The following is a 22,750-nucleotide window of genomic DNA, read 5'->3' as shown; positions in this document are numbered from 1 at the left end:
GAAGTAAAATTAAAAGAAAACAAATAAAAATTCCAATTATGCATTTCAAAGATTTGAAAGCAAAAAAAAACAAATTGTCCAGGCTGGTGATTTTTTCTAAGAAGAATTAGAAGGTTTTCTGAAAGAGGAAGACACTTTTTTAGTAAATAAAATGAATTCGATTTATTTGATTTTTTTTTAAGTAGATTTTATAATTTTGTTTTCAACAAAAAAAATTAACAAATAAAAAATATTTTCGGCTAAATACGCAATTTCATAAATGACTGATACTTTACATTGAATAAAAAACAATTTATTAAAATATTGATTAAAATAATCTTTAAAAATTATCTTTTTGTCGAGTGTGTGTTTTCTTCATTAAAAAAACGATAGGAGAAGCAATTGAGAAAAAAAAGTATTCTAATATTCAATATTTTTTAACAAAAATATAGCTCTAAAAAATGCTATAAGAAACATTAAAAATAAAAATTCTTCAAGAAAGTTTGAGTATAAAGTTTTGAGAAAACATTTTTAAAAAATTTAAGACAAAAATATCAAGAAATAAAAAATTCGCAGCATTATATACTTAACCCCTATTGGCTTGAAATTATGCTTTATATGGGAAATTGAATATCAATTTAGTGTGGAAAATATTTGTATAAGAAAAATTAATAGTTTTTAAGATTTTCCCAATCACAAAAAAAATATTAAAAAATTGGGAAAGCAAAAAAAAATGGATTTTATATTATTAAGAAAATATACTTTTGATCTTCTTAACCCATTAGCCGGCAACACAAAAACATCAAATAGATAGTTTTTCAAGAAAAAATAAAAGTTGTCACGCTGAATGGGTTAAAAAAATTATGAATAATTTTTTTTTTCATAAAAACTTTTTGTAAAATTCAGCAAGAAAAATTTGGGGAAATTTTCTCGTCTGCCTTTTGGGCATAAATTGGAGATCTTTCTGCGGAAAAATTGTACAAATGACTGAATAAATGACGGTGGAAAATGTTCCTAAATAAAATTATGTGTTTTTACTTTTTTTTATTAACCCTTTCACGGCCAGCAGGAAGCTGATCATAAAATTCCAATATGCCCAATAATTATTCCAAGGAGATATTAATCATGGAGCGGTCATGTGTATTAGCATCATCAAGCGCAGTATCGGAACATTTATTGCACTGATTTTTGGGCAATGCGGAAGTGAATTTGCTTTTTTTTTTTTATAATATCCCACCCTATAACCCAGATAGGTCTATGAAACCGTAGTTTATCAATGACCGCGCGGTAACTTAAAGATAAAACATATTAAGACAACAACAAAACAAAACAAGAAAAAAAAACACTTTGATCGGCCTATAACAATCCACGTGTTTACATTATATTGAGATCTGATTCCTTCTTAGGAATGTAATGATCGCAAATAGGGGGTTCGGGCTCTTCGCCTCCAAGCAACAAGCAATAATATCTCTACTATAGTTATCGCATCCCATTGTACGGCCTGATGCAATAAGTTCGGTTCTACCCTCCCTACACGGAAAGAAAAATTTGTTAAAATGTTGTTAAATGTTGTTACTGCTGCTGCTTTGCTTCCATGTAAATTTCAACAAAATGTAGTTGAAATGAGGTTCTCACTAAAAAGTTGTTAAAATTTGGTCAAATGTAGATATCGTTTGTTGTTAAAAATTGCATTTATCTACAAATGTTGGTTCGGATAACCAAATTTTATCTCCTTTTATCCTCTCTGTATTTCAACGTACATTTGTGTTTCATGAATAAATTTGTGTTATTTTGGTAAACTTTTATGTAATTTCTCACCGCTAAAATATTTTTGCAAAAAGACAATGATTTTTTCTTCAAGAAATGAAATATTAAAAAAAATAATTGGACAATTTTTCTCAAACAAAATATAAATTATTGAAAAAAAAAGCCAAATTAAAAGTTAAAAAAGTCTCTTTATAAGCTTTTTTGCTATTTTTATGGCGCTGCCGATGTGAAAGATCATGAATTTGGCAGAAATTATTCTCTTATTAAAATTATCAAATTGATATAATTTTTCAGAAAAGTATTTTTTTTTTAATTATAATTCTGATTTTTTAAAAATATGTTTTAAAATAATATTTATTAAGGATAATCGCTAAATTCTTTGGTTTTTCAGAAAAAGTAATAAATTAGTGACAGATTTAAACTAAATAAGACGATACGCAATTCGTCTGAATTTTCTTTTATAGAATAGATCTTGGATTTACTAATACACACTCGATAAATTCTAGGGGAGACGGAGCAAAAAGTCAGTGAAAAATTTTCAATTGCCAATTTCTCCCTGCTGATAAGAATTTATACAACTTGACTGTTTTTGTCCCGATCGTCTCCTTTACACAATTTTGTGGGTAGTTTTTGGTAACCATTTCATGGAAATTATCCACTTAAAAAATGAGAATATTTGTTTTCAAAAATCGGTATTCAGCGTAAAATACAATTTTATAACAACTTTTGACGTGCGGCGTAGTTAAACGCTGTTTTCAGAAGATTAGCGCGCTGATTCTCTTTTTCTTAGTAACTTATAACAACTTTTCAGCAAAATGTAGTTAAAATGAGATAAATTCGTGAATTTATACACATTTGTGGTTAAAAATGGCTAAAAGTTATCAACAATGATATAGTTTTAGAAATTTAACTACATTTGACCAAATTTTACAAACTTTTGTGCAAATTTCTAACAAATTTTTCTTTCCGTGTATATCTATTGCAATAGAATAGGACATGATCTACATCTTCCGGAACATTGCATGTATCACAATTAAGACTTGGAACAATATTTATACGACATAAATGTGCATTTAGTCTGTAATGATTTGAGATGATTCTGTTGATAAAGCATAAGCCTTCTCTATTGATACCCCTTAGTTTGTGAAACCACGGTGTGAGTTTACAAGACGGGAGTATTGAAAAACACAACCGACCTCGGTCCTCGTTTTGCCAATACACATTCCACTGCAGCATACAGTCCTCTTTGATAGATTTAAAGAAATCTTCTTTTCTACGACACACCGAATCTTCAACATTATTGCCAGTAGCCGATCTTGCTAGCAGGTCTACTTTTTCATTGCCAGATACCCCCACATGAGAGGGTACCCACATGAAAATTACTTCTTTGCCCATGCTATTAATTTCCCCAATTATCCTCAGTATCTCACTTGCAATATCTGCTTGAGATCGCAAAGACCAGCGGCTTTCAATTTTCTGAAGACTCGACAACGAATCACTCAGGATAATCACTTTTAGAAAATTTCCATTTATAGTGAGAGCTCTTTCCAATGCCATTTTAATTGCTACAAGTTCGGCCGTAAATACTGATGAGCAGCGACTCAAGGTTCTAGCTTCACCAAAGCTAAACGTCTCGTCCCACAACGCTGAAGCAACGCCTTGTTGGGTTTTAGACCCATCTGTATAAATAATGTGAGACATTTCGCTATTGAGCGAAAACAGCGCATTTCTGACAAATCCATTTGCATAGATCTGCCACATATCTTTAGGAAAACCTCGCAGCTGTTCCCAGACTATAGTACTGAATTGGAATTGTGGTCGGTCGGTACTAAATTGCAGGCTATCGTAGGTCTGAACGTTGTTCTCATTCCAACCAATTTCTTCTAGCCATTTCAAGAGTTCGGTAAATGGACTTTTCGGGCAGTTTAGCTTGATATACCTCAAGTCTTGCCACAATCGTGCATGTCTGTCAGATGACCTGATTAGAAATCTTTCAGCTACGACTATAAATCTGAGATCCAAAGGGCAAATACCCGCAATTACTTCCAGACAACCTGTGTGTGTGGAAGTCATAAGTCCCAAGCAGATTCGCAAAGATCTCCACTGTATTCTATACAGTTTCATCATATGTGAATTGGCAGCTGTTCTGAAGACCAGCGATCCATATTCCATGACAGATCTTATCGTCGTCACGTACAGTGTCCTTAAGACGGATGGATGTGCACCCCACCTAAGACCACAAACAGCTCGCAGAAAATTGACTCTCTTACTACATGATTCCGCAACTGCTCTGACGTGTGCTCCCCAGAGACACTTGCGATCGAATACCACCCCCAGATATCTAAATTTTTCAACAAGAGGAATGACATTGCTTCCACATCTTACCTCAAAAAAGGGCAGGACATGTTTTTTTGTAAAAAGCATGGCTACAGATTTTTGAACTGAAATGGACAGACCTCGTTTAATTAGAAACGATTCAATTTTCAAACATAAGTTTGAAAGAACGTTCGCTATGACTTGAGGGTCCTTGTGGGCAAATCCTATTGCAATGTCGTCTGCATACTGCAGAACAAGACAATCCTGGGAGATGGTATTATCAATGTCTCTGACATAAAGATTATAGCAAAGGGGAGCTAACACTGAGCCCTGCGGTAATCCGACGGATCCTGCTCTGCTTAAGATCTTACGATTGCCATCAAAGAATTCCAAGCACCGCTCAGAAAGTAGGCGACTCAAGAGTACACCAATATTCTGAGGTAAACCAACAGATACAAGATCTTGACAGAGCATATCAACCAGCACCCCATCATAAGCTGAAGATACATCAAGGAACACACACCCTAGTACCTTCTTCGCAGACCAAGCAATTTGTATCTTAGCGCTCAGCTCGGCTAAACAATTCTGCGTACCGAAACCTTTACGAAAGCCCATTTGGGACTGTGGGATTAGATCGAGATCTGTTACCCAACTATCCAGACGTAACAGAACTAGCTTTTCAAAAACTTTGCGAACCGCAGATAATATACAAATTGGCCTATAATGAGTAACCTCAGAACCATCCTTATTAGGCTTACGTATGGCAATGACTCTGGTAGAGAGCCATGGACTCGGAATTATGGCAGACCTCATAAAATCATTAAAAATTCCAATTAACACTTCAAGACCATTCCTGGGCAGATTTTGCAAGAAGCTCACTTTTATTCTATCCAAGCCAGCGGACTTATTTTTAGTGGAACTGAGAGCTAATTTTAGCTCTGATATGGTGAAAATAGACCAGTATTGCAAATGTGATTCACGACCTTCTGGGGCTGTCGGGGCAATATGATAGGGTCTACTGACAAAGGGAGGCGCAAGTTTATCGGCAAAGTTTTGGAACATTGACTCATTCATATTTGTATTTCTACTTCGGCTTTGACCGCGGAATGATCTCGCCATGTTCCACAACTCAGAAAGAGAGGTGGAACTTGAAAAATTTTCACATCTTTCCCGCCAATGCTCACTTTTCTTTTTACGGAAAAGCCTTCTAGCTTGGGCATCTTTCCTGCGGTAAGCTAGAAAATTATCTCTAGTCCCTGAATTACGAAACGTCGTAAAGCTTTCGAGTCTCTCATTCCACGCTGCCACACATTCTGCATCAAACCACACTTGATCCCTGTATTGCCCCTGACTATTGCCACTATTTGCTCTACATGGTCTTCTGTTCTCTGCTTCTTTAGCTGAGTCCCACATTAATTTGTTTAATTTTTCAAGTCTTGCTATAGGACATGGATCACTCACAGTAGCTAAGGATGACTCTACTGCCTCTTTGTATTTCTTCCAATCAACCCGCGCATCCCTAACAGAATCCTCATCTACTACCTCACTAGGCACATTTCTATTTAAATAAGCAAAATTGATTAATAAGGGAATGTGATCACTGCCCAAGGTTTCCTCAAACTGATCCCAACTTGAATCTAAAGCAATATTTTGTGACACAAATGTTATATCAATAGCACTACTAGGAACTGGAGGACAAGCAATTCTCGTTGGACGGCCATCATTCAGAACCACGAGGTTGTTATTTTCGCACCATTCTTGAAGGGTACCACCTCTCCCATCTTGATGGGAGGAACCCCACAGCGCATTATGTGCATTAAAATCACCCCCAACGATTGTACCAAACACATTTGTTGCAAACACCCGATTTAGATCAGAAAATCTAATTGCCGAGGAGTTTGGTATATACACAGACCACAACGCAACGCTTTTGTTCGCTAGAATAATATTTACACCAACCATTTCTGCTTGCGTGTATTCATCGTCAATTATTGCTATGCGTTCGCCTCTTAGAGAGTTCTTTACGGCAATTAGAACTCCCCCACCTCGATCAGTTCTGTCACTGCGAAAGAGAGAATATCCGGGTATTCTAATTCTACAACGAGGTGTAATTTTAGTTTCTTGGAGCAACACAACATCAATATTAAGACGCCTACAAACAACAATTAAATCCTGCAATCTTCCTCTAAGACCATTTATATTCCACTGAAAAACTTTTATATTTCTTAGACTTGATCTATCCATTAATTACAGAAAAAGGTAAAGATCTTAGGCATAAACTCATTAATGCGTCTCTCAATCCAAGGAAGGATAATTTCTTCGACAAAACTCATAAAGCCAGAACCGAAATTAAAACTGCTGAAAAAGGAACACACCATTTCTTTAAAACCACCCACGTAAGATGCTTTCTTTGCTTCCTGTTCCTCAGGAACTTCACTTTGCTGTTCAGTTTCCATTGCCTCCGTTCTTGCAGCTGGCCTCTCACTTCCAGGCTGCCTGATTTGGGTTGCATTTCTCGGATTCTGCTTATCGTACTCAGCTGCCCAGCGGAACATTGCATCATCGTTATTCGTACCAGTGTTCTGATTGAGTTTCCTCTTCCTTATGGCACCACCTACTGCTACACCACTTGAACTACCTGCCGTAGGACCTGTGGCACCACCTACTGTAGCACCACTGGTTCCACCTACTATGACACCACTTGCATCACCAACAGCTCCACCTACTGCACCACCAACTGCCCCATCTACTGCATTACCAACTGCCCCACTCACAGCACCACCAACTGCACCTTCCAGCATTTCATCGTCTTCCTCTTCAGGCAAATCAGAGTCGTCATCGTCATCATGCACCACGTAGAGGCCATTGTACCTGTTCTTATGAACCACAGCATTCACACTAGGAAAATCTTTCTTATAGTTTTGCGGCCTATTTCCTCGCAATTTTTTCCTGCTTGCCATTTCGTTCATTTGCCATGCATTTTCATTTTCTGAAGCCTCGGGTGGTCCAGACTCACGGCTAGCCAAAGCCTTATCAACTTCATTTTGCCTGATCATGTTCACTTTAGGGCAATCATGGGTTATTTCTCTGTAAAAAATGCGACAATTTGGACACAAGAAGGTGCTAGCTGCACACTCCTTAAATTCTTCCTCATTCTTATGACGGAGGCCACATTTTTCGCAACGTTTCTTGTTGGCACAATACTTCTCAGTATGGCCAACCATCAGGCAGCATGTGCATCGCATGATTTTCGGGGTAAAAGCATTTACTGGCAAACGAAGTCTCCCAATAAGGAGCACATCCGGAAGGGTATTTCCTTCAAAAGTCACTCGGACAAATGGCGTTTTTTGAAAAGAAGCATTTCCTTTATCATCAACCACCTTCTTCTTCAAACGTTCCACCTCCAACACCTTGACGGGTTGGTCAACACCGTTGCAAACTCCTTGGCCACCTTTCAGAATATCAGCTGTGTTGATGTGATCATTCAACACAACTTTCCCATCAATCTCAACCTTTTTAGCCGGGACATAAATCGAGAATCGTTTAGAGAAATCCTTATTGAAAGGCAAATGATTGGCTTCTTTCTTCGAGTTAAACTCAATGCGTAGCTTATCGCGATTTACGGGATCAATTGTCTTAATCGACGCATATTTGCGGAAAAGATCATTCGAAACCCTGACAACATCGAGAGAAAATTTCTTCATGGCACGCAAGTAAACAATAAAAGGACCCTGAGTAGAATCGCCGTATTGTCTTATTCTTGGGATAAATTCTTGATCAACATCCATCTTCTTGCGCTCATTCGAATTATCTTCCTTCTCAGTCTCACTATCCAATGCACTATAGTCGCACTCGCTACTTCCACCATCGCTATCTCCTTTCTTATCATTAGCATTTTCGATCTTGCTATCATCATCAGTGTAATCCGGGAGAGTAGCGAGCGCAGAGGCCACTCGCCTCATCTCGCTCGTACCCCCTTGATCTGCCGGCAGCGACATGTGTGTGTGCACACACACGCGCAGCCAAACCCCACTCAATCACCAAAAAACTGTTATGCGACTCAAATTTTGGGTCCGACGAAAAATTTTTCACCATATGCTCCCGCGAAATGTAAGAAAACTTTAGGTTTTTTTCAGGGAAAACACCCGAAAAAAAAGAAAAAAATCTCAGTAAAATTAATCTAAATCTTGCCTGAGTACAATGAGATAGATTTCATATAGAAAAAATCCCTGAAAATAAGAGAAAAAAGAAAAATTAAAGCAGCTATGACACACTCTGGGAGATGTTAACTCTTCGAGTAGCGCAAAGCGAATGAGTGAATTTGCTCTACAGTGAAATAAAATGAATTATTTACAATACAATTTCTTTGGTGGCAATTGCAGAAAGTTAAGTTAAAAGTTATTACAGGCAACAAGTGCTTCACAAGCGGATCACAAAGGTCTTTGGCATTACTTTAAAGGTTGCGGTATGTTCAGCCAAGGGGTTAACCACTACTGTACCTGTGGGACAACAATTTTTTATCCTTATCAAGCCGGAAGGCTTAAGGACATTAAGTTTTTGTAAACGAGGATGGATTTGATCGTGACATAACACCTCGTCACTTGCCGCTACCTTTGTCATATAATATGTTTTTTATATGGACTTTTGAGACAGATACGAAAAAGGTAGCGGCAAGTGACGACCTTTGTCCGCCCTATTTTGTCTTGGGGCAAGATGTTAAAATTCGATTGGGGTAAATTGTTAAAAATTCTGTCTATCTCTTTAATACGTGCCATCTTTTTTTTTCATTAAAAAAAACCCATTATTTTACCACGTCGCGTACTTGCTTCCTTTTCGTTTTTAGTAACCTTCTTTAAGTGTGTCTCTCTGTCCTCGGCTGATTGCCACATACAGAATATAAAGTGTGAGAACTCCCTCGTAAGTTTCTTATGTTTATACAGACTCCAATTTGTTAATGTTAATACTTTTCTTGAAGAGATTGATGATTTACTGGTGCAGGAGAATATTGATAAAATGGTGGTTCTTGGCGATTTTAACATTAATACTTCTAATTCCAATACAGTCGTGCCTTGGCATAAGATAGTTTAGGATATACTCTTCACACTCATTATTTTCAATACACGAGAGCAGTACATCCTAGACTATCTTATGCCAAGGCACGAGTGTAATGACTCTGATGCTCTCCTTTATCTTTTCACATCCCTAGGCTTGGGTTTGATCTTCAATAAACCCACTACTAGGATAACACAAAGATCCTCAACGTGTATTGATCTCATTGATCTAGATTTCTCTGGAGTAAATTTTGGGAGATCCTCAGTTTCACATAAAATTAACATTTTAGTCTATGACGATTTAAAAACTCGAAATGGTCACGGTGTCCACAAAAATCCTCCAAGTGTTAAAATTTTAGAATCTTCTTATGATGGTCTACAAAACGATGGCCAGTCTACAAAAAATCTTTAATTCATTTCAAATAAATAGGGGAGAGTGGGGCTAATAAAGTCACTTAAGGGTTTGGAAAAAGCCTAAAATATCATATTTCCTATCTAGATAGAACAAAATGATCTTAGAAAGAGTTGTAGGGCAAGAAATATCCTAAAGAATTGAACTATACATTTCGCTTTATCTGTTTGGGAAATATGATATTTTGAGCTTTTTCTAAACCCTTAAGTGACTTTTAACCCCGCTCTCCCCTATCCTTTTATCTTTTATCTAGTAGAACTCAATGAGGTTGTCCACTCCATGATTATTATCTCCATGATTTATTTCATAAAATAAAAATTAATTCAGTTAAATGGCCCACTTTTTTAAATAATTTTTATTTTCATATTTATTGTTGAAATTATTTTTTTTTATAAAAAACAAAAAAAAACATTTTTTTTAAAACTTTTTCATAACATAACCTCACATTTTGTGTTTACATTTTGTGAGTAAGAAAAGCTAAAAATGAGAATTCCGCGATTAAATTTATTTTCTACTGTTCATACAATAAGATCAAAGTCTACTTATGCTCATTTCCGCACGAGAAATCATAATTCATTGAATTTAGTGCATGACATCTTGAGAAATCCCTCCAAATGTGGGATATTTGGGAGGCTGTCGGTTCGTTTGTTTTCCCAGGACACCGGAAGTGGTGATGCGTTGAAGAAGAATCACTGCAATATCGGAACTATTGGGCACATTGATCACGGGAAGACAACCCTCACGGCGGCTATAACAAAAGTCCTGGAGAAAGATGGGTTGAGTAGTTTTGTGTCGTACGATGAGATTGACCGGGCACCGGAAGAGAAAGCTCGTGGGATTACCATAAATGCCTGCCACATTGGCTACAGGACGAAGAATCGACACTATGCTCACACAGATTGTCCTGGACATGCGGATTATGTGAAAAATATGATTTCCGGAGCATCCCAGATGGATGGAACGATTCTCGTGGTTGCAGCTGATGACGGGCCTATGCCACAGACGCGGGAGCACCTGTTGCTGGCAAAGCAGGTGGGCATTGAGAAGGTGGTGGTGTTTATCAATAAAGCCGACAAAGCTGACCGGGAAATGCTGGATTTGGTTGAATTGGAGATGCGGGAACTTCTGACGGATTTTGGCTTTGACGGAGATGCTTGTCCGGTGATTTGTGGATCAGCTACGGCAGCCCTCAAGGGGGATACTTCCGAAATTGGCGAGGACTCAATAAGGCAGCTACTTGATGCTGTTGATGCGTACATCCCGACTCCAACGAGGGACCTCACATCACCCTTCCTCCTGCCCATTGATAATGCATTTACCGTTCCGGGAAGGGGAACTGTGGTCGTGGGAACCATAAAAAGGGGCATTATGACGAAGAATGATGATGCGGAATTGCTGGGGTTTGATGAGAAGTCCAAGACAACACTCGGGGACATTCAGATCTTCCGGAAAAGTGTCCCGAAGGCTCTTGCGGGGGATAATGTGGGTGTTCTGCTGCGTGGCGTGAAGATCTCCACAGTACAGCGTGGAATGTTGCTGTGTGCTGCTGGAAGTGAGAAAATCTCAAATCACTTTGATGGTTCCATGTACCTGCTGGCCAGGAGCGAGGGAGGACGTTCAAGGCCGCTCCATTCGAAGTACATCCAGCAAATGTTCAGTCGCACGTGGAATGTTCCCTGCCGCGTGGATCTTGGTGAGAGGTTTTCCTTATTATTTTTTTTTGTGTAATTTCCATTGAAGAAAGATTCCCTCCACAGTAGGTGACAATGATATGATGCTTCCTGGAGATCATGGCGCTGTTCGGTTAACTCTTCTCCGACAAATGGTCATGACTGTGGGGCAGCCCTTCACGATTCGTGAAAATGAAGCAACAGTGGCCACCGGGGTGATCACAAAGGTCCACAATCCCGTCAATTTGCCCAGGAACAAACTCTCCAAGCTTGAGTTAAATTTTAGCTAATTTATTACCATAAATATAGACAAAATTAAAGAAAACTAAGCAGATTATGTGTCTCTCCGCACGATGGGTTGACGCTTCTGGGGTAATTCCGACGGGAGGAATTGCCACCGCGATGGGGGCCACACTATACAGACAGCCCGCGCTTGGCAGAGACCCAAAGCAATGGGACCGAATGTGTTGCTATCGAGGGAATTTCTTGTATTGTCGCCCTCAATCCAAAAATGTCCCTCGGGAACTGTGACGAAGGGCTTGTAGTAGCCAATAGTGGAGATTACATCACCCTCGAGTGCCAGAACACGCTTCAGGATCTTCTGATCGGGATTTTTGGGTGAAACAAGGCTCACGATGTCCCCGCGATTTACCTCGAGATTCCGAACACTCCAGCGCGAGAGGAAGACATAGTCTGTATCCTTTTGACCGGGATTGAGAGCTGGTTGCATGGAGGATCCTGAGAGAAAGCCAAGAAAAGAAAAATTCTCTTCGATTCCTTCGAATGTTTTTCACGTTTAAAATTAAATGATTCTCACCTTCGACTCGTGCAACATATCCTACAATGTCCAGGAAGGCTAATCCAATGGGAATTCCTGCTAGGGCAGATTTCAGGAACCGCGAAATCCCCATTTTATCCTATATACAAAGTACAGTACAGTTGCCGGATTCCCATTGAACCACCCTGAAGTTTTTGAATACCGGAAATTTTCAACAAATGTCAATTTTACACTATGCAACAAAATTTGTTAAATTTCACAAGATTTCCAAAATTTCGTAAAAATTAAGGATTTAGGTGATCCTGACATTTTTTCATTCCTTCTCTTTCCCACTCATGTGTTTCATATTTACTTGTCTTTTATCTTTATTGCATCCCGTTTTTCATGCGCACAACATATTTTGCGTTATTTTCCCAAAAGTAAATTAGAAAATTGTTTAGCTAAAGTATCCACAGTGCTAGTGAAATAGTGAAAAGTGGGAAATCAGAATTCACTGGTTTTTCTTATATTGCCTTTATTCAATTCACAGAGAAGTTGTAACGTTGCCATTCGAGTTATCATCACTGTGAATGGAGTGTTTATTGTGTATGGTGTGAGTGAGATGCGTATTGTTTTTGTGTGTCTGTTGGTGCTCCTCGGTGGACTGAAGATCGGTTGATCCCCGCCGAGGAGCCCTCTATTCCATTTTTCCTCGACAGTGCAGTTCAGTGCCAGCTGCCAGCTTACAGAGAGGATACACGAAAAGACATCACACAGAAGACACAGGGACAGGAACATCCACAACTAAAACCTTGAGTATTTGTGCCATGCACGTTAAACATTTATAAAAGGAACAGGCTCGTTAACTGAAGCTCCTAACCAGAGTCATCCGGGCCCGATAGCTGATGCTCCTCTCCAAAATCAACCAGGCTCGATAGCTGTAGCCTCCCATTACATTACAACCTCCCAGAAAACCGGACCCCAGGGATCCATTTACACAATTTACGATTCTTAATATTTCATTATTACCAACATTTATTGTTGTTATTTTTTAAAATTTATTTATATATAGATAAATGAGAACTACTATGTAAATATGTAAGATTTAACGACCGTGAATGTTTGTGTGAACAATGAGAACTCGTCACTTGCCGTTACCTTTGTCGTATAAAACGTTTTTTTTACATGGAGTTTTGAGGCAGATACGACAAAGGTAGCGGCAAGTGACGAACTATCCTAAAAGCATTGCCATTGAGGTGATAGAATGTCTAAGAAGACTTTTAGAAACAGAAATGCGAAGTCGAGCGTCACGGCAACACATCACTAGTCCAGTGGAAAAGGGGTCTCCCAGAGACACGCTGAACCGTCCTGAGGGCCAGATGGGTGAGGCCCATGAAAATCCTCAAAGCGACGCTACAGGCAAGTTTGTTCTTAAACTCAAATTCAATATACAAATTGACGATTACAATAGAAATGTATTTTTTTGAACCAACGTTAAGTCCTTAAATATTAAGGATTTCTGTGACAAAGAACATTTAAGGACATTTTGGATTGCAACAGCTAAGCGGTTCGTTTTGTTTACAAAGTGAAAACTTCTTTAAGTGAAAAAATTAAAAAAAAAAAAAGAAAGGAGATGGAAAAGCAGAAGGAAGTGCTGTAGGACGTCGAAGAGGAAGAGGATGAAGCTAAAACGGAGACAGAGGTAAATAAAGAAATATTTTTTTATTAAAAAAAAATTGAAAATTTTCAAATGACGCGTAGTCAAGAAATTAACTCGCGCGGCTTCATTTGTTAAGAAATCGGCTTGAATTAATACTAGAATAAAATCTTTTAAGTTCACGCATCTTTAAGTGGCAGAATGTTGCAGATGCCTCCGTGTAATAAAAATTTATTAGCGTTGAAATGGACTTAACTTCCTTTACGTCTCTAAATGACTATCATACCAATTGCTGAATATACATATGTACTTATCTATATAATAAAGAAAGGTCTGTTTGTTGGTGAACGTCGTTCCGATTTTTCTATACAAATCCACACCGTTTGACCGATCGCGATGAAATTTGGTACAGAGGCTCCTTATAACAGGCGGTTTCTGATGGCCGTATTCATTTTCCCCCCAAAGCCCCCCTTCAGGTAGCCCCCATAGAGATTTCATGCAGTTTTTGCAAATTTTTGAATTTGGCGCCTAAAGTGTTGTATGAAAATGATTTCTTCTCTTTGCAATTTTTTTCTTTTGGGATCGATAAGTGGCTCAAATCTGCCTTTAAACCATCACAATTTATTTTCTCTCTAAAATTTGCGCGAAGCGCAACAAATCCCCGCGAAGCGGGGCGAGGTAAATTGGAGCGAAGCGACAATTTACCTCGTGTATTAAATATAGTAGCAAACAAGGGTCTCACAACAACAAAAATGAGCGAAATTTTTTATTTCATCCTTTAATGTCCTTTTTGCACTCCTTCTGTGACGTTCCTAGCTGATCCCGTGTCACTTCCTGAAGCTTCTCCAGCTTGCTCCGCATCAAAATTACTTTTTGCCACGCACACGCGGTCGGCCACACTTTCAATTTTTTTTTCACTATGCCGTTATCCGCTTCGTCGCCAATAATGTATATTGACTCACTGGGAGTTGGGAGTAGACTAATTTTATTTCACACAACTACATGCCTTTATATTGGGGACATATCAAATGTATAAGATCATAATTAATTTTTTAGAAGCAACTTTAAATTATATATTAAAAAAGATTTTTTTCGCTTATTTGTAGTCATAACACATTAATGACACATTTTTCTTCAACTTAAATACAAAGATTTTTTAAAGGATTTAGTTAGCGAATTTTGTGCAATTTTGCAAATTTTGTTCCCTAGTGTAAAATTGACATAAATTCAACATCGGTACTAGTCGACGGTTTTTGTCTAAAACTTCAATTTGGTAAAACTATTGCAGCGCCAGCCAGCGGTGCAAATGCATAAACAGGTGACATCCCGTTTTTTTTGCGAAAAGAAAAATGGGAGTGCAGTGAAAAATAATGAATTTTATTGAATTTCTCACACTAATTCTGGCCCTGACCCATCTCATTGACAATGCCCTTTCCGGAGAATACCGTAAGTATCACCTGAACGCGGTAGAAGTTGCGGAAAAGGGTGAAAAACAGTGAAACATTTCGCCTACTTTGCAGGTCAATTCAATTTCACATCAAACTGTCGAGGCGGAAGCGATGTGTTTCAGCAGAAAATCCTATTCCTGGAGCAGGGAAAAGCTGCTTTGGTGAATCAATCGTGGAACACCAAGTACCTACCACTGGATGACATACAGTGCATGGTGATGATTAACACAACAACAAGGTATTCGGGGCTATTTGCCGTCATCCAGAAGCTGAACTTCCGCACAAAGTCAAACGGGAAGAGTGAATGCAGGGATTATGTGCAGATTAAGTATGGTGGTGGGGATAAGACGGGGAAGATTTGCGAGGAAATCGGGACGGAACGCACACCAGCAATGAGCTTTAACAGTCCCACGGGGGAGATGAGTATCCAGCTCCACATTGGTGGGAGGAAAGCTGAAGAAGTGGAGGAATTCATTGAAATCTCAATGGTTCTCACCACTTATCGAGGTAATTAGCACTGTCTCTCGTATTCTATAGCACCTTAGGCGAGCCCAATTAACTCTTACGCATGAATTAGAGGTGTGCAAAGGTGATAGAATTTATCATTGTTTTGTTCTCTGTGCTTCCGGGATGATTTGTTTGCATTTTCTGGCCAACTATTGTTGGGAATTTTAGAAAATATATTTCATCATTCCCTTTAGAGAAAGTTTAGAGGAAGCAAACTTCCCGGGAATTTGAGGAATTCAAGGAATTTATAATTTTTCAGATTGCGATGATTCCTTCGCATTTTCGTGCTTCCGCAATAACACAGGATGCATCCCAATGGAGTACTATCGAGACTCTGTGGTAAACTGCGATACACCCCTCTGTGCCGATGAGGTTTCCTGCCTCGTGGGTCAGCAGAGTGTTGTCCGGAAGACGCTCAATTCATCAAATATCGCCCTAAGTGCCATCACTAGTTTCATTTTCACAGCCCTCGGTGTTGGGGGGTGCCTGTGGTGCTGCTGGAAATACCGATATTGCCTCGAAGAGTGCTTCGCTGGCCCACCGCCCACGATGGCCACGAGTACGGATCAGCAGACGAATACAGTTCCATCACAGGGGGCACCAATTGAACTGCAACTACCGCAATCTCCGAGTTTGGCGCAACAGCCCTCGCAGTCGCGACAAGAAGACAAGGATCTCCCGCCCAGCTATGACACTCTATTCCCGGATAAGTAATCATCAACATTAGTGCCAAAACTGTATTGGTGTGAAATCTCTCATACAAATGGGGGGGCGGCTAAACGGAATTCCATCCATTTGTAGACAACATTGAATCTCCAGAGCGGGCGCATTTTGCCTGTGAGGTGTGTACTTATATTGTAAAAAAGAAACATATTTTTTAATGCTTTTTCTCAATAAGAAGAATATTTTTCTATGTCAATTAATAAAATTTGTAATAATATTAATAATAAAATAATTGAATAAGAAATATTATTTTCTGTGTTTTTAACCCTTTCGTGTATTTCATGCATTTCTAAACTTGAAAAGGTATTAAATTAATTAAAATTTGAGAAAATAAAATGTTTCACCTAAGAACGTGAAAGGGTTAAATTTGATTACAGATTTTTGAGGTTATGTTTTTTGAGTCACAATTTCTGCACAAAATATCCACCTGAGGCCTCCTAAGCATTCCCAGCAAATTTCTGGAGCCCCAAAAATGTGTTTTATGTCTAAAAATAGGGGAAAAAACAAGTAAATCACAGAAATCACAAATTTTGTGAAAAGTAAAAGAAAAAGGTCGTTAAATTCAAAGAAATATCGTGAAGTATGCAACACAAATATTGTCATGTCCAATATTTACCCGGAAAACCCATAAGAAAAAAGAGGTTTTTATGGGACAACCCAATGTATCTGTCTGTACTGTTGTGATTTTTTGCAAAAATTCCTTCTTTCTTTCTGGCTGAAATAATCTTGCGAAATAGCTCGTTTGGAAGGTAAGAATCGCATTTTCAGAGAAGAAAACACGCAGAGGGCTGCGAGGAGTAAACAAATGGTCGTGTTTTGCAGTGACTGCAAGGAATAAAAGGCATAAAAGGCGTCAACGTTGCTGCGCAAAAAGAGGAATTTCGTAACATCTGAATCATGGATTTCATGGATGAGGACATGGACGAGGAGGACACGATGGAGGACAGCGATTCGGACTACGAGCCCATCCTCAATTGGAGTCTCTTCCACGATAGAGATAGTGGTATACGGGGCTCAGCTGCCACGAGGCGCTCCTACATCCTTCTGGTGCTGCAGAATCTCGTAGGAAGTGGCCTGATTGAGTACGAGGGCAATGAGTTGGCACGGAAACTGCCCAAAATCCAGGGGAAACAGACAACGGACTCACTCATGCAGAATGACTTCTACCGCAGTGTTTTGGCAGCAACTGGGGGCAACAACAATCCCCAGCGCCCGTGGAATGTGGCACAGATGCTGAATCAACGACAAAATCTCAGCCCCTGGACGTCGGCGCAAAAGTGCAGGGTAAACAACTTGTACGTGCCCAAGATTAAGGAACGCGTGGCCATGAAGTGCGACTCAAAGGTCTTCTGCGGGAGCTTCACACCCAATGGGAAGTACTTCGTGACAGCCTGCCAGGATGGGGAGATTAGTGTCTACGATGCAACAACGTGCGCCTACAGACGTGTCAACACACTCATGGGGCGAGATGTGGAGTGGAGTATCTTGGACATGGACTTTTCACCCGATGGACAAGAGTTTGTTTATGCCACAAGGTCGTGTTGTCGTAAGTTTCTCCACAACCAACACACAATCTTTGCCCTTTCTCTTTCTCTCTCTCTCTCTGATCTCTCCCTCTTTTCCCTGACCTCAATTTATCAAATCTGGGTAATAATCTGTGGATGATTATTTTATTCTTTGTAATCTTTTGAGGTCTCTAAAATGACAAGATTGAATTGAGATAAATTGATAAAATACTGAAAAAAACACGCCAAAATGAGATAAAATTGCATTAAATTTTGCCCTCACGTTAATATACCCCGAAAGCCCCCATCTTCCTTTCCAAAGAGAATAACGATTAGGACGTTAAAAATCAATTCAAAAGGATGTCCAAAATAAAATAAAAAAGAATTAGATTAAATAAATTTTAGAAGATAGTTATTCTAATTAAAACTTTTTGACATTTCTTTTCTAACCATTGACATTGACGTTTTTTGGCGTTTCTGTCTAAAATTTAACATTTTTCTAAAAACGTTAAAGTTTATTCAAAGTTTAAAGTTTTTTTGTTTTTTAATATAGGGGAGAGCGGGGTTAAAAAAGTCACTTAAGGGTTTAGAAAAAGCTCAAAATATCATATTTCCCAAATAAATAAAGCGAAATGTATTGCTTAATTCTTTAGGAAATTTACTGCCCTACAACTCTTTCTCAGATCATTTTGTTCTATTTAGCTAGAAAATATGATATTTTAGGCTTTTTCCAAACCCTTAAGTGACTTTATTAGCCCCGCCCTCCCCTAACGTCTAATCTTTAAAGTTTGATATTAACTTTTGTAACGTGTGACATTTTCTTTCCAATATTTGACGTATTAAAGATTGACATTTTTGGAAGAATTTGGCGTTATTTTTTACATCATTTTAATATTCGTCATGCAATATTTAGATTGAAAATAATGTCTTTAATGAAGAATTTTTAATTTACACAATTTCCAAGAGATGTCAAATCAAATTTAAATTCCCTTCTAACGTTTCGACGTTCCTTTTCTAACGTTATATAGTCAATTGATTGCTGTTTGACACTTTGCACATTTATCGAGTATTTTCTGGCATTTGATTTTTGCTTTATATAATGTTAGATGTTTATTTTCTATCTTTTGAGGTTTCTTTTTTAGCTTTTGACGTTTCTTTTAACTTTGGACATTTATTTTTTAATGTTTGACATTTCTATCATTCTACATTTCTTTTCTAACGATTGATGTTTTTTGTTTAAACTTTTAACGCTTTTTTTGCTTTTGACTTTTTATAATTTTTGACATTTTTTTTAGCATTTGATGTTATTTTTTAACGTTTGACGTTTCTTTTTTGAAATTTGACGTATCTCTTTTAAAGTTTGACATTTTTTTTTGATTCTTCAGCGAGTTCTCAGCCTGAAAATAATTCATTTTAACCTATAAAGGAAAACACCTTAATTGCTTGAACCTTTTAGGACAAAGGGATCAAAGACTAGATCAGAGGGCAATTATATACGTGTTTTAAAATTTTCAAGGCTTCAAAAATTCAGATTTCTTGTCTTATGAAAATCTTTCATGACTGTAATTGTGCTTTTGGAAGGTCACAAATTTCTCACAATCAGAGGAATTCTTTGTTATTTCTTATCACCAAGGGAGATAGAGAGTAAGAGAGAGAAAGTAGATAAACAAAACAATTTTAAAATTCAAATCATATTTTTTTTGGGAGTTACCTGAAAGTTTTCTTCTCTTTCCTCACTGATAAAAAAAACAGTTCACGTTGGGAATCTCCTTGGACGGAGTGCTGAAATCACCTGCATTCCCTTTGATGAATTCTCCGTCCACAAATTTGCATCGTATAGCGTTCAATTCGCCAGCGGGGGTCATGAGATTGTGGCGGGATGCAGCGATGGGGCTGTCTCGGTGTTTGATCGTGAAAAGTCTACGTGGACTGAGCGTGCCTTTGAGGATAACATGGAGGTGAATGCTGTGCGGCTGCTCGAGGATAATTCCCACATTGTCTGTGCGGGTTCCGATGATGGGGCCATCCGGATATACGATCGTCGATCCATGGCAACCAAGTCGCGTGGGAGTATGGGGATGTTTGTGGGGCATCTCGATGGGGTGACGTCGATTGATGTGAAGAACGACGGGAGGTACTTCATTACAAATTCCAAGGATCAAACGATAAAGTTGTGGGATGTACGGGTGACGTCGAAGGAGAGTCAAATTCAGGAGTTTGCCGCCGGCAAGAGGGAGGCCTATCGCGATTGGGACTATCGATGGAACACCGTTCCTCAGAGCTGTAAGTTTTTTTTTTTAAGGATTTTAGCTGTGTTTCTTTCAGCCACAGCTTTTGTGTACCGAGCAAAATCGAAAGTCGTCAGATCGGGCTCAAAACTTGGGATGATCACGAATTAGGGTCTCCACATTCCAAAAAACGTATGCGCCAAAAAAATTTTTTTTCCGGCCGGACGGCCGAATTATAAACTTAAATTGCAAGAGAACGGTGATAGATAGAGACTTGCGGTAAACGGCAAAGTTTAAATATCGACCTGAAGAAATCCGATTATGAAGTCAAATCCACCCCCCCACCCTTCCGTCTGCCATTTTGAATAACCTCAAAATTTTGTTTTGCCTATATCTCAGCCTCTATTATAGCTAAAAATCTGAAATTTTGATATGTTGTAGGGGCCATCAAGAGCTTTCCAACGATACCTCATTTTCGAAAATCGGTCAAGCCGTTTAGTCAATATGGCCGCCATAATTTTTCATCGAAAATCGACCATAACTGGAAAACGGCTTGACCGATTTTGATCAACCCGGGGTCAAATGAAAGATCTCAACAAACCCTACAACTCTCTAGAACATCCAAAGTTTCAAAAGTGACCGCTAGGGGGCCTAAAATCAAAAACAAAATTTTCGATGAGTTTTCGATGAATATCTCGAAAACGACGACATAATTTTTTTTAATTTTTTGATATGTTGTAGCTGACCATATTATCTAGCTTCATGCCAAAAATGAAGAAAATCTATGTCGCCGTTCTCGAGATATAGCCTTCCAAAGTTGGCATGTCATATCTCGGGTTCTACAAGTCCGATCTTGACCAACTCAAGCGCAAATGAAAGGTTTCGTGAAACCCTACAAATGTCTAGAACATTGCTACTTCGAGAAATGACCGCAAGAGGCGCTAAAGTCAAAAACAAAGTTTTCGAAAATTTCGAACTCGAATAATTCGAAAATGCTATTGTCGATTTACTTCGTATTTTAATATGTTATAGCTGAGGTTAAGACCTTTCCAACGATAGCTCAAAATCGAAAATCTATGGAGCCGTTCCCGAGATATGGCGTTTTAAAGATTTCTTGGGGGATGACTTTTCAACTTTTCCCGACTTTGCGCGTATTTAAATTAATTTTCGTTCTAGTTTGCTCTCACAAAATTGGTACACTGAAAGAAACACAGCTCCCGTAAGCTTGGTCAGCTTACCAGTACATTTTTTAAATTGTTTGTTGGTTGATGATTTGATGATTTTACAATCATCTTTGATTAGATTACAAAGTAAATGAACTGGCTGGTGATACGAGCGTAATGTCCTATCGTGGTCATCGTGTCTTCAAGAGCCTCATCAGGGCTAAATTTAGTCCTGCCCGGACAACGGGACAGAGGTACATTTACACGGGCTGTGGCACAGGGTATCTTGTGATGTATGACGTTCTCACGGGAGAAATGGTTCAGGCAATACGTGGACACTCCAATATTGTGAGGGATGTAGCTTGGCATCCCTCTCGTTCGGAAATTCTCACAAGTTCCGTGAGTATCCATTAAGAATTTAATCTCAAAAAATTTCTTTAAGAAAAAGTTAAAAATTCACGTTTAATTTGCCTTTCAGTGGGATCACAATGTTAATTTGTACTCATACAAAGCAGAAGGATGGAAGAGGGAAGCTAAAACTGGTGTAACTCTCAGGCGTTCCCTGCGAATTGCCAATCGCAATCGACGCCTACGATCGGAGAGCTCGTAGAAAGGCATCTCCGTAACCCAAAAAAAAACATTTTATCTCCTTCAGGGAGCATCAACATTCAACATGAAGTGCTCGTGAGTTTAAATTCTTTACATTTCTTTCTTTTTTTTTTTCCTTTTGAATACAAAAAATAAATTATATTAGACTGTGGAAATGTACTTCTTTAGACAGAGAGGGTTTTGAAATAAATGAAGTTCTTTTTTTGTATGAGGAAATAATCACACAATAAATATTATTACCTTATGAAAATGAATTTGTTTAAAAAAAAATATAATTTACGCTACAAAATGGACAAAGGTGCAATTTGTTCTGAAATTTCAACGATTTCAAGGATTTCTTGGTCACAGAATACGACTCAATGATGGAATTTTTGGGATCTTTTCCTGAAAAAAAAAAATGGAAAAATGGTTTGTCTAATATTTACACGGATTTCTAACCTAAGTTATTCATATAAATTCAGTAAGGGAACCTGGGGTAAAATGGTTAATTTTTGGGAGATAATTTTTCCTGAGTTCCGTGGAAATATTTGAGATTTCCCATGAGAACTATCTTATAGGAAATTTTCCGGGCTACAACTTTGCCTCAGACGATTTCTCTCTATCTCAACGTGAAAATACCTTTTCAGGCTATTTTCCAAACCCTTCCAAATTTGCCTGTTCCAAAAATCCTGGGGTAAAATGGTTAATTGCGTTTTTTTGTTCGCTAATCATAATTTAATGAAATTATTTTAGCAAGGCACTATAATATCTATTGAGAATGAGAGATTTGTGTACCAATTAAAACTTTTTTTTAATAAAAAAAATACAAAAAATTAAAAAAACGTTAAATTTAAGAAATTCCCTTTTTTATTTTTTTAGTTTATAAAAATTGATAATAGTCAGTGATCACACATCCTAAATTGTATGTAATAGTTATACTGATTAAGAAAAAATAAATTTTTCAACAATTTAAAAAGTT

The 22,750-nt window shown here is 38.2% G+C and overlaps 6 protein-coding genes across 6 annotated transcripts in view; 5 read left to right on the top strand and 1 right to left on the bottom strand.

Moving 5' to 3' along the window:
- The window catches only part of LOC129792365 (transient receptor potential cation channel subfamily A member 1), a 1,125,827-nt gene that overhangs the window by 389,078 nt on the left and 713,999 nt on the right, over positions 1–22,750 (top strand). The window lies entirely within an intron of this gene.
- Positions 1–22,750, top strand: part of LOC129792430 (PIH1 domain-containing protein 2) — a 927,269-nt gene that overhangs the window by 190,520 nt on the left and 713,999 nt on the right. The gene's annotated exons all lie outside the window — the stretch shown is intronic.
- Positions 9,943–11,529, top strand: LOC129792414 (elongation factor Tu). Its single transcript, XM_055831470.1, has 2 exons — positions 9,943–11,218; positions 11,283–11,529. Exons 1-2 carry the CDS (start codon positions 10,009–10,011, stop codon positions 11,483–11,485), a joined length of 1,413 nt encoding a protein of 470 aa, XP_055687445.1. The 5' UTR covers positions 9,943–10,008; the 3' UTR covers positions 11,486–11,529.
- On the bottom strand, positions 11,466–12,171 carry LOC129792463 (mitochondrial inner membrane protease subunit 2). Its single transcript, XM_055831533.1, has 2 exons — positions 12,013–12,171; positions 11,466–11,933 (listed from the first exon to the last, which is right to left on the bottom strand). The coding sequence occupies exons 1-2, from the start codon at positions 12,104–12,106 to the stop codon at positions 11,530–11,532; spliced, it is 498 nt and encodes a 165-aa protein (XP_055687508.1). The 5' UTR covers positions 12,107–12,171; the 3' UTR covers positions 11,466–11,529.
- On the top strand, positions 14,896–16,536 carry LOC129792441 (uncharacterized). Its single transcript, XM_055831505.1, has 3 exons — positions 14,896–15,055; positions 15,130–15,564; positions 15,824–16,536. Exons 1-3 carry the CDS (start codon positions 14,980–14,982, stop codon positions 16,276–16,278), a joined length of 966 nt encoding a protein of 321 aa, XP_055687480.1. The 5' UTR covers positions 14,896–14,979; the 3' UTR covers positions 16,279–16,536.
- LOC129792401 (DDB1- and CUL4-associated factor 11) lies at positions 16,918–22,042 on the top strand. Its single transcript, XM_055831425.1, has 5 exons — positions 16,918–17,036; positions 17,110–17,833; positions 19,545–20,075; positions 21,323–21,582; positions 21,662–22,042. The coding sequence occupies exons 2-5, from the start codon at positions 17,185–17,187 to the stop codon at positions 21,791–21,793; spliced, it is 1,572 nt and encodes a 523-aa protein (XP_055687400.1). The 5' UTR covers positions 16,918–17,036; positions 17,110–17,184; the 3' UTR covers positions 21,794–22,042.

The sequence above is a fragment of the Lutzomyia longipalpis genome, chromosome 3 (genome assembly GCF_024334085.1).
Source record: "Lutzomyia longipalpis isolate SR_M1_2022 chromosome 3, ASM2433408v1".
In the NCBI taxonomy this organism is placed as follows: Eukaryota; Metazoa; Arthropoda; class Insecta; order Diptera; family Psychodidae; genus Lutzomyia; species Lutzomyia longipalpis.
This window is presented reverse-complemented; position numbering and strand designations above follow the sequence as displayed.

Coding starts and splice junctions, on each gene's coding strand:
- LOC129792414 (XM_055831470.1), top strand. CDS start 10,009: ATGAGAATTCCGCGATTAAATTTATTTTCTACTGTTCATACAATAAGA. Junction 11,219..11,282: donor TCCCTGCCGCGTGGATCTTG/GTGAGAGGTTTT, acceptor TTCCCTCCACAG/TAGGTGACAATGATATGATG.
- LOC129792463 (XM_055831533.1), bottom strand. CDS start 12,106: ATGGGGATTTCGCGGTTCCTGAAATCTGCCCTAGCAGGAATTCCCATT. Junction 11,934..12,012: donor ATATGTTGCACGAGTCGAAG/GTGAGAATCATT, acceptor GCTTTCTCTCAG/GATCCTCCATGCAACCAGCT.
- LOC129792441 (XM_055831505.1), top strand. CDS start 14,980: ATGAATTTTATTGAATTTCTCACACTAATTCTGGCCCTGACCCATCTC. Junction 15,056..15,129: donor TGCCCTTTCCGGAGAATACC/GTAAGTATCACC, acceptor CCTACTTTGCAG/GTCAATTCAATTTCACATCA. Junction 15,565..15,823: donor GGTTCTCACCACTTATCGAG/GTAATTAGCACT, acceptor ATAATTTTTCAG/ATTGCGATGATTCCTTCGCA.
- LOC129792401 (XM_055831425.1), top strand. CDS start 17,185: ATGGATTTCATGGATGAGGACATGGACGAGGAGGACACGATGGAGGAC. Junction 20,076..21,322: donor GAACACCGTTCCTCAGAGCT/GTAAGTTTTTTT, acceptor ATCTTTGATTAG/ATTACAAAGTAAATGAACTG. Junction 21,583..21,661: donor CGGAAATTCTCACAAGTTCC/GTGAGTATCCAT, acceptor TTTGCCTTTCAG/TGGGATCACAATGTTAATTT.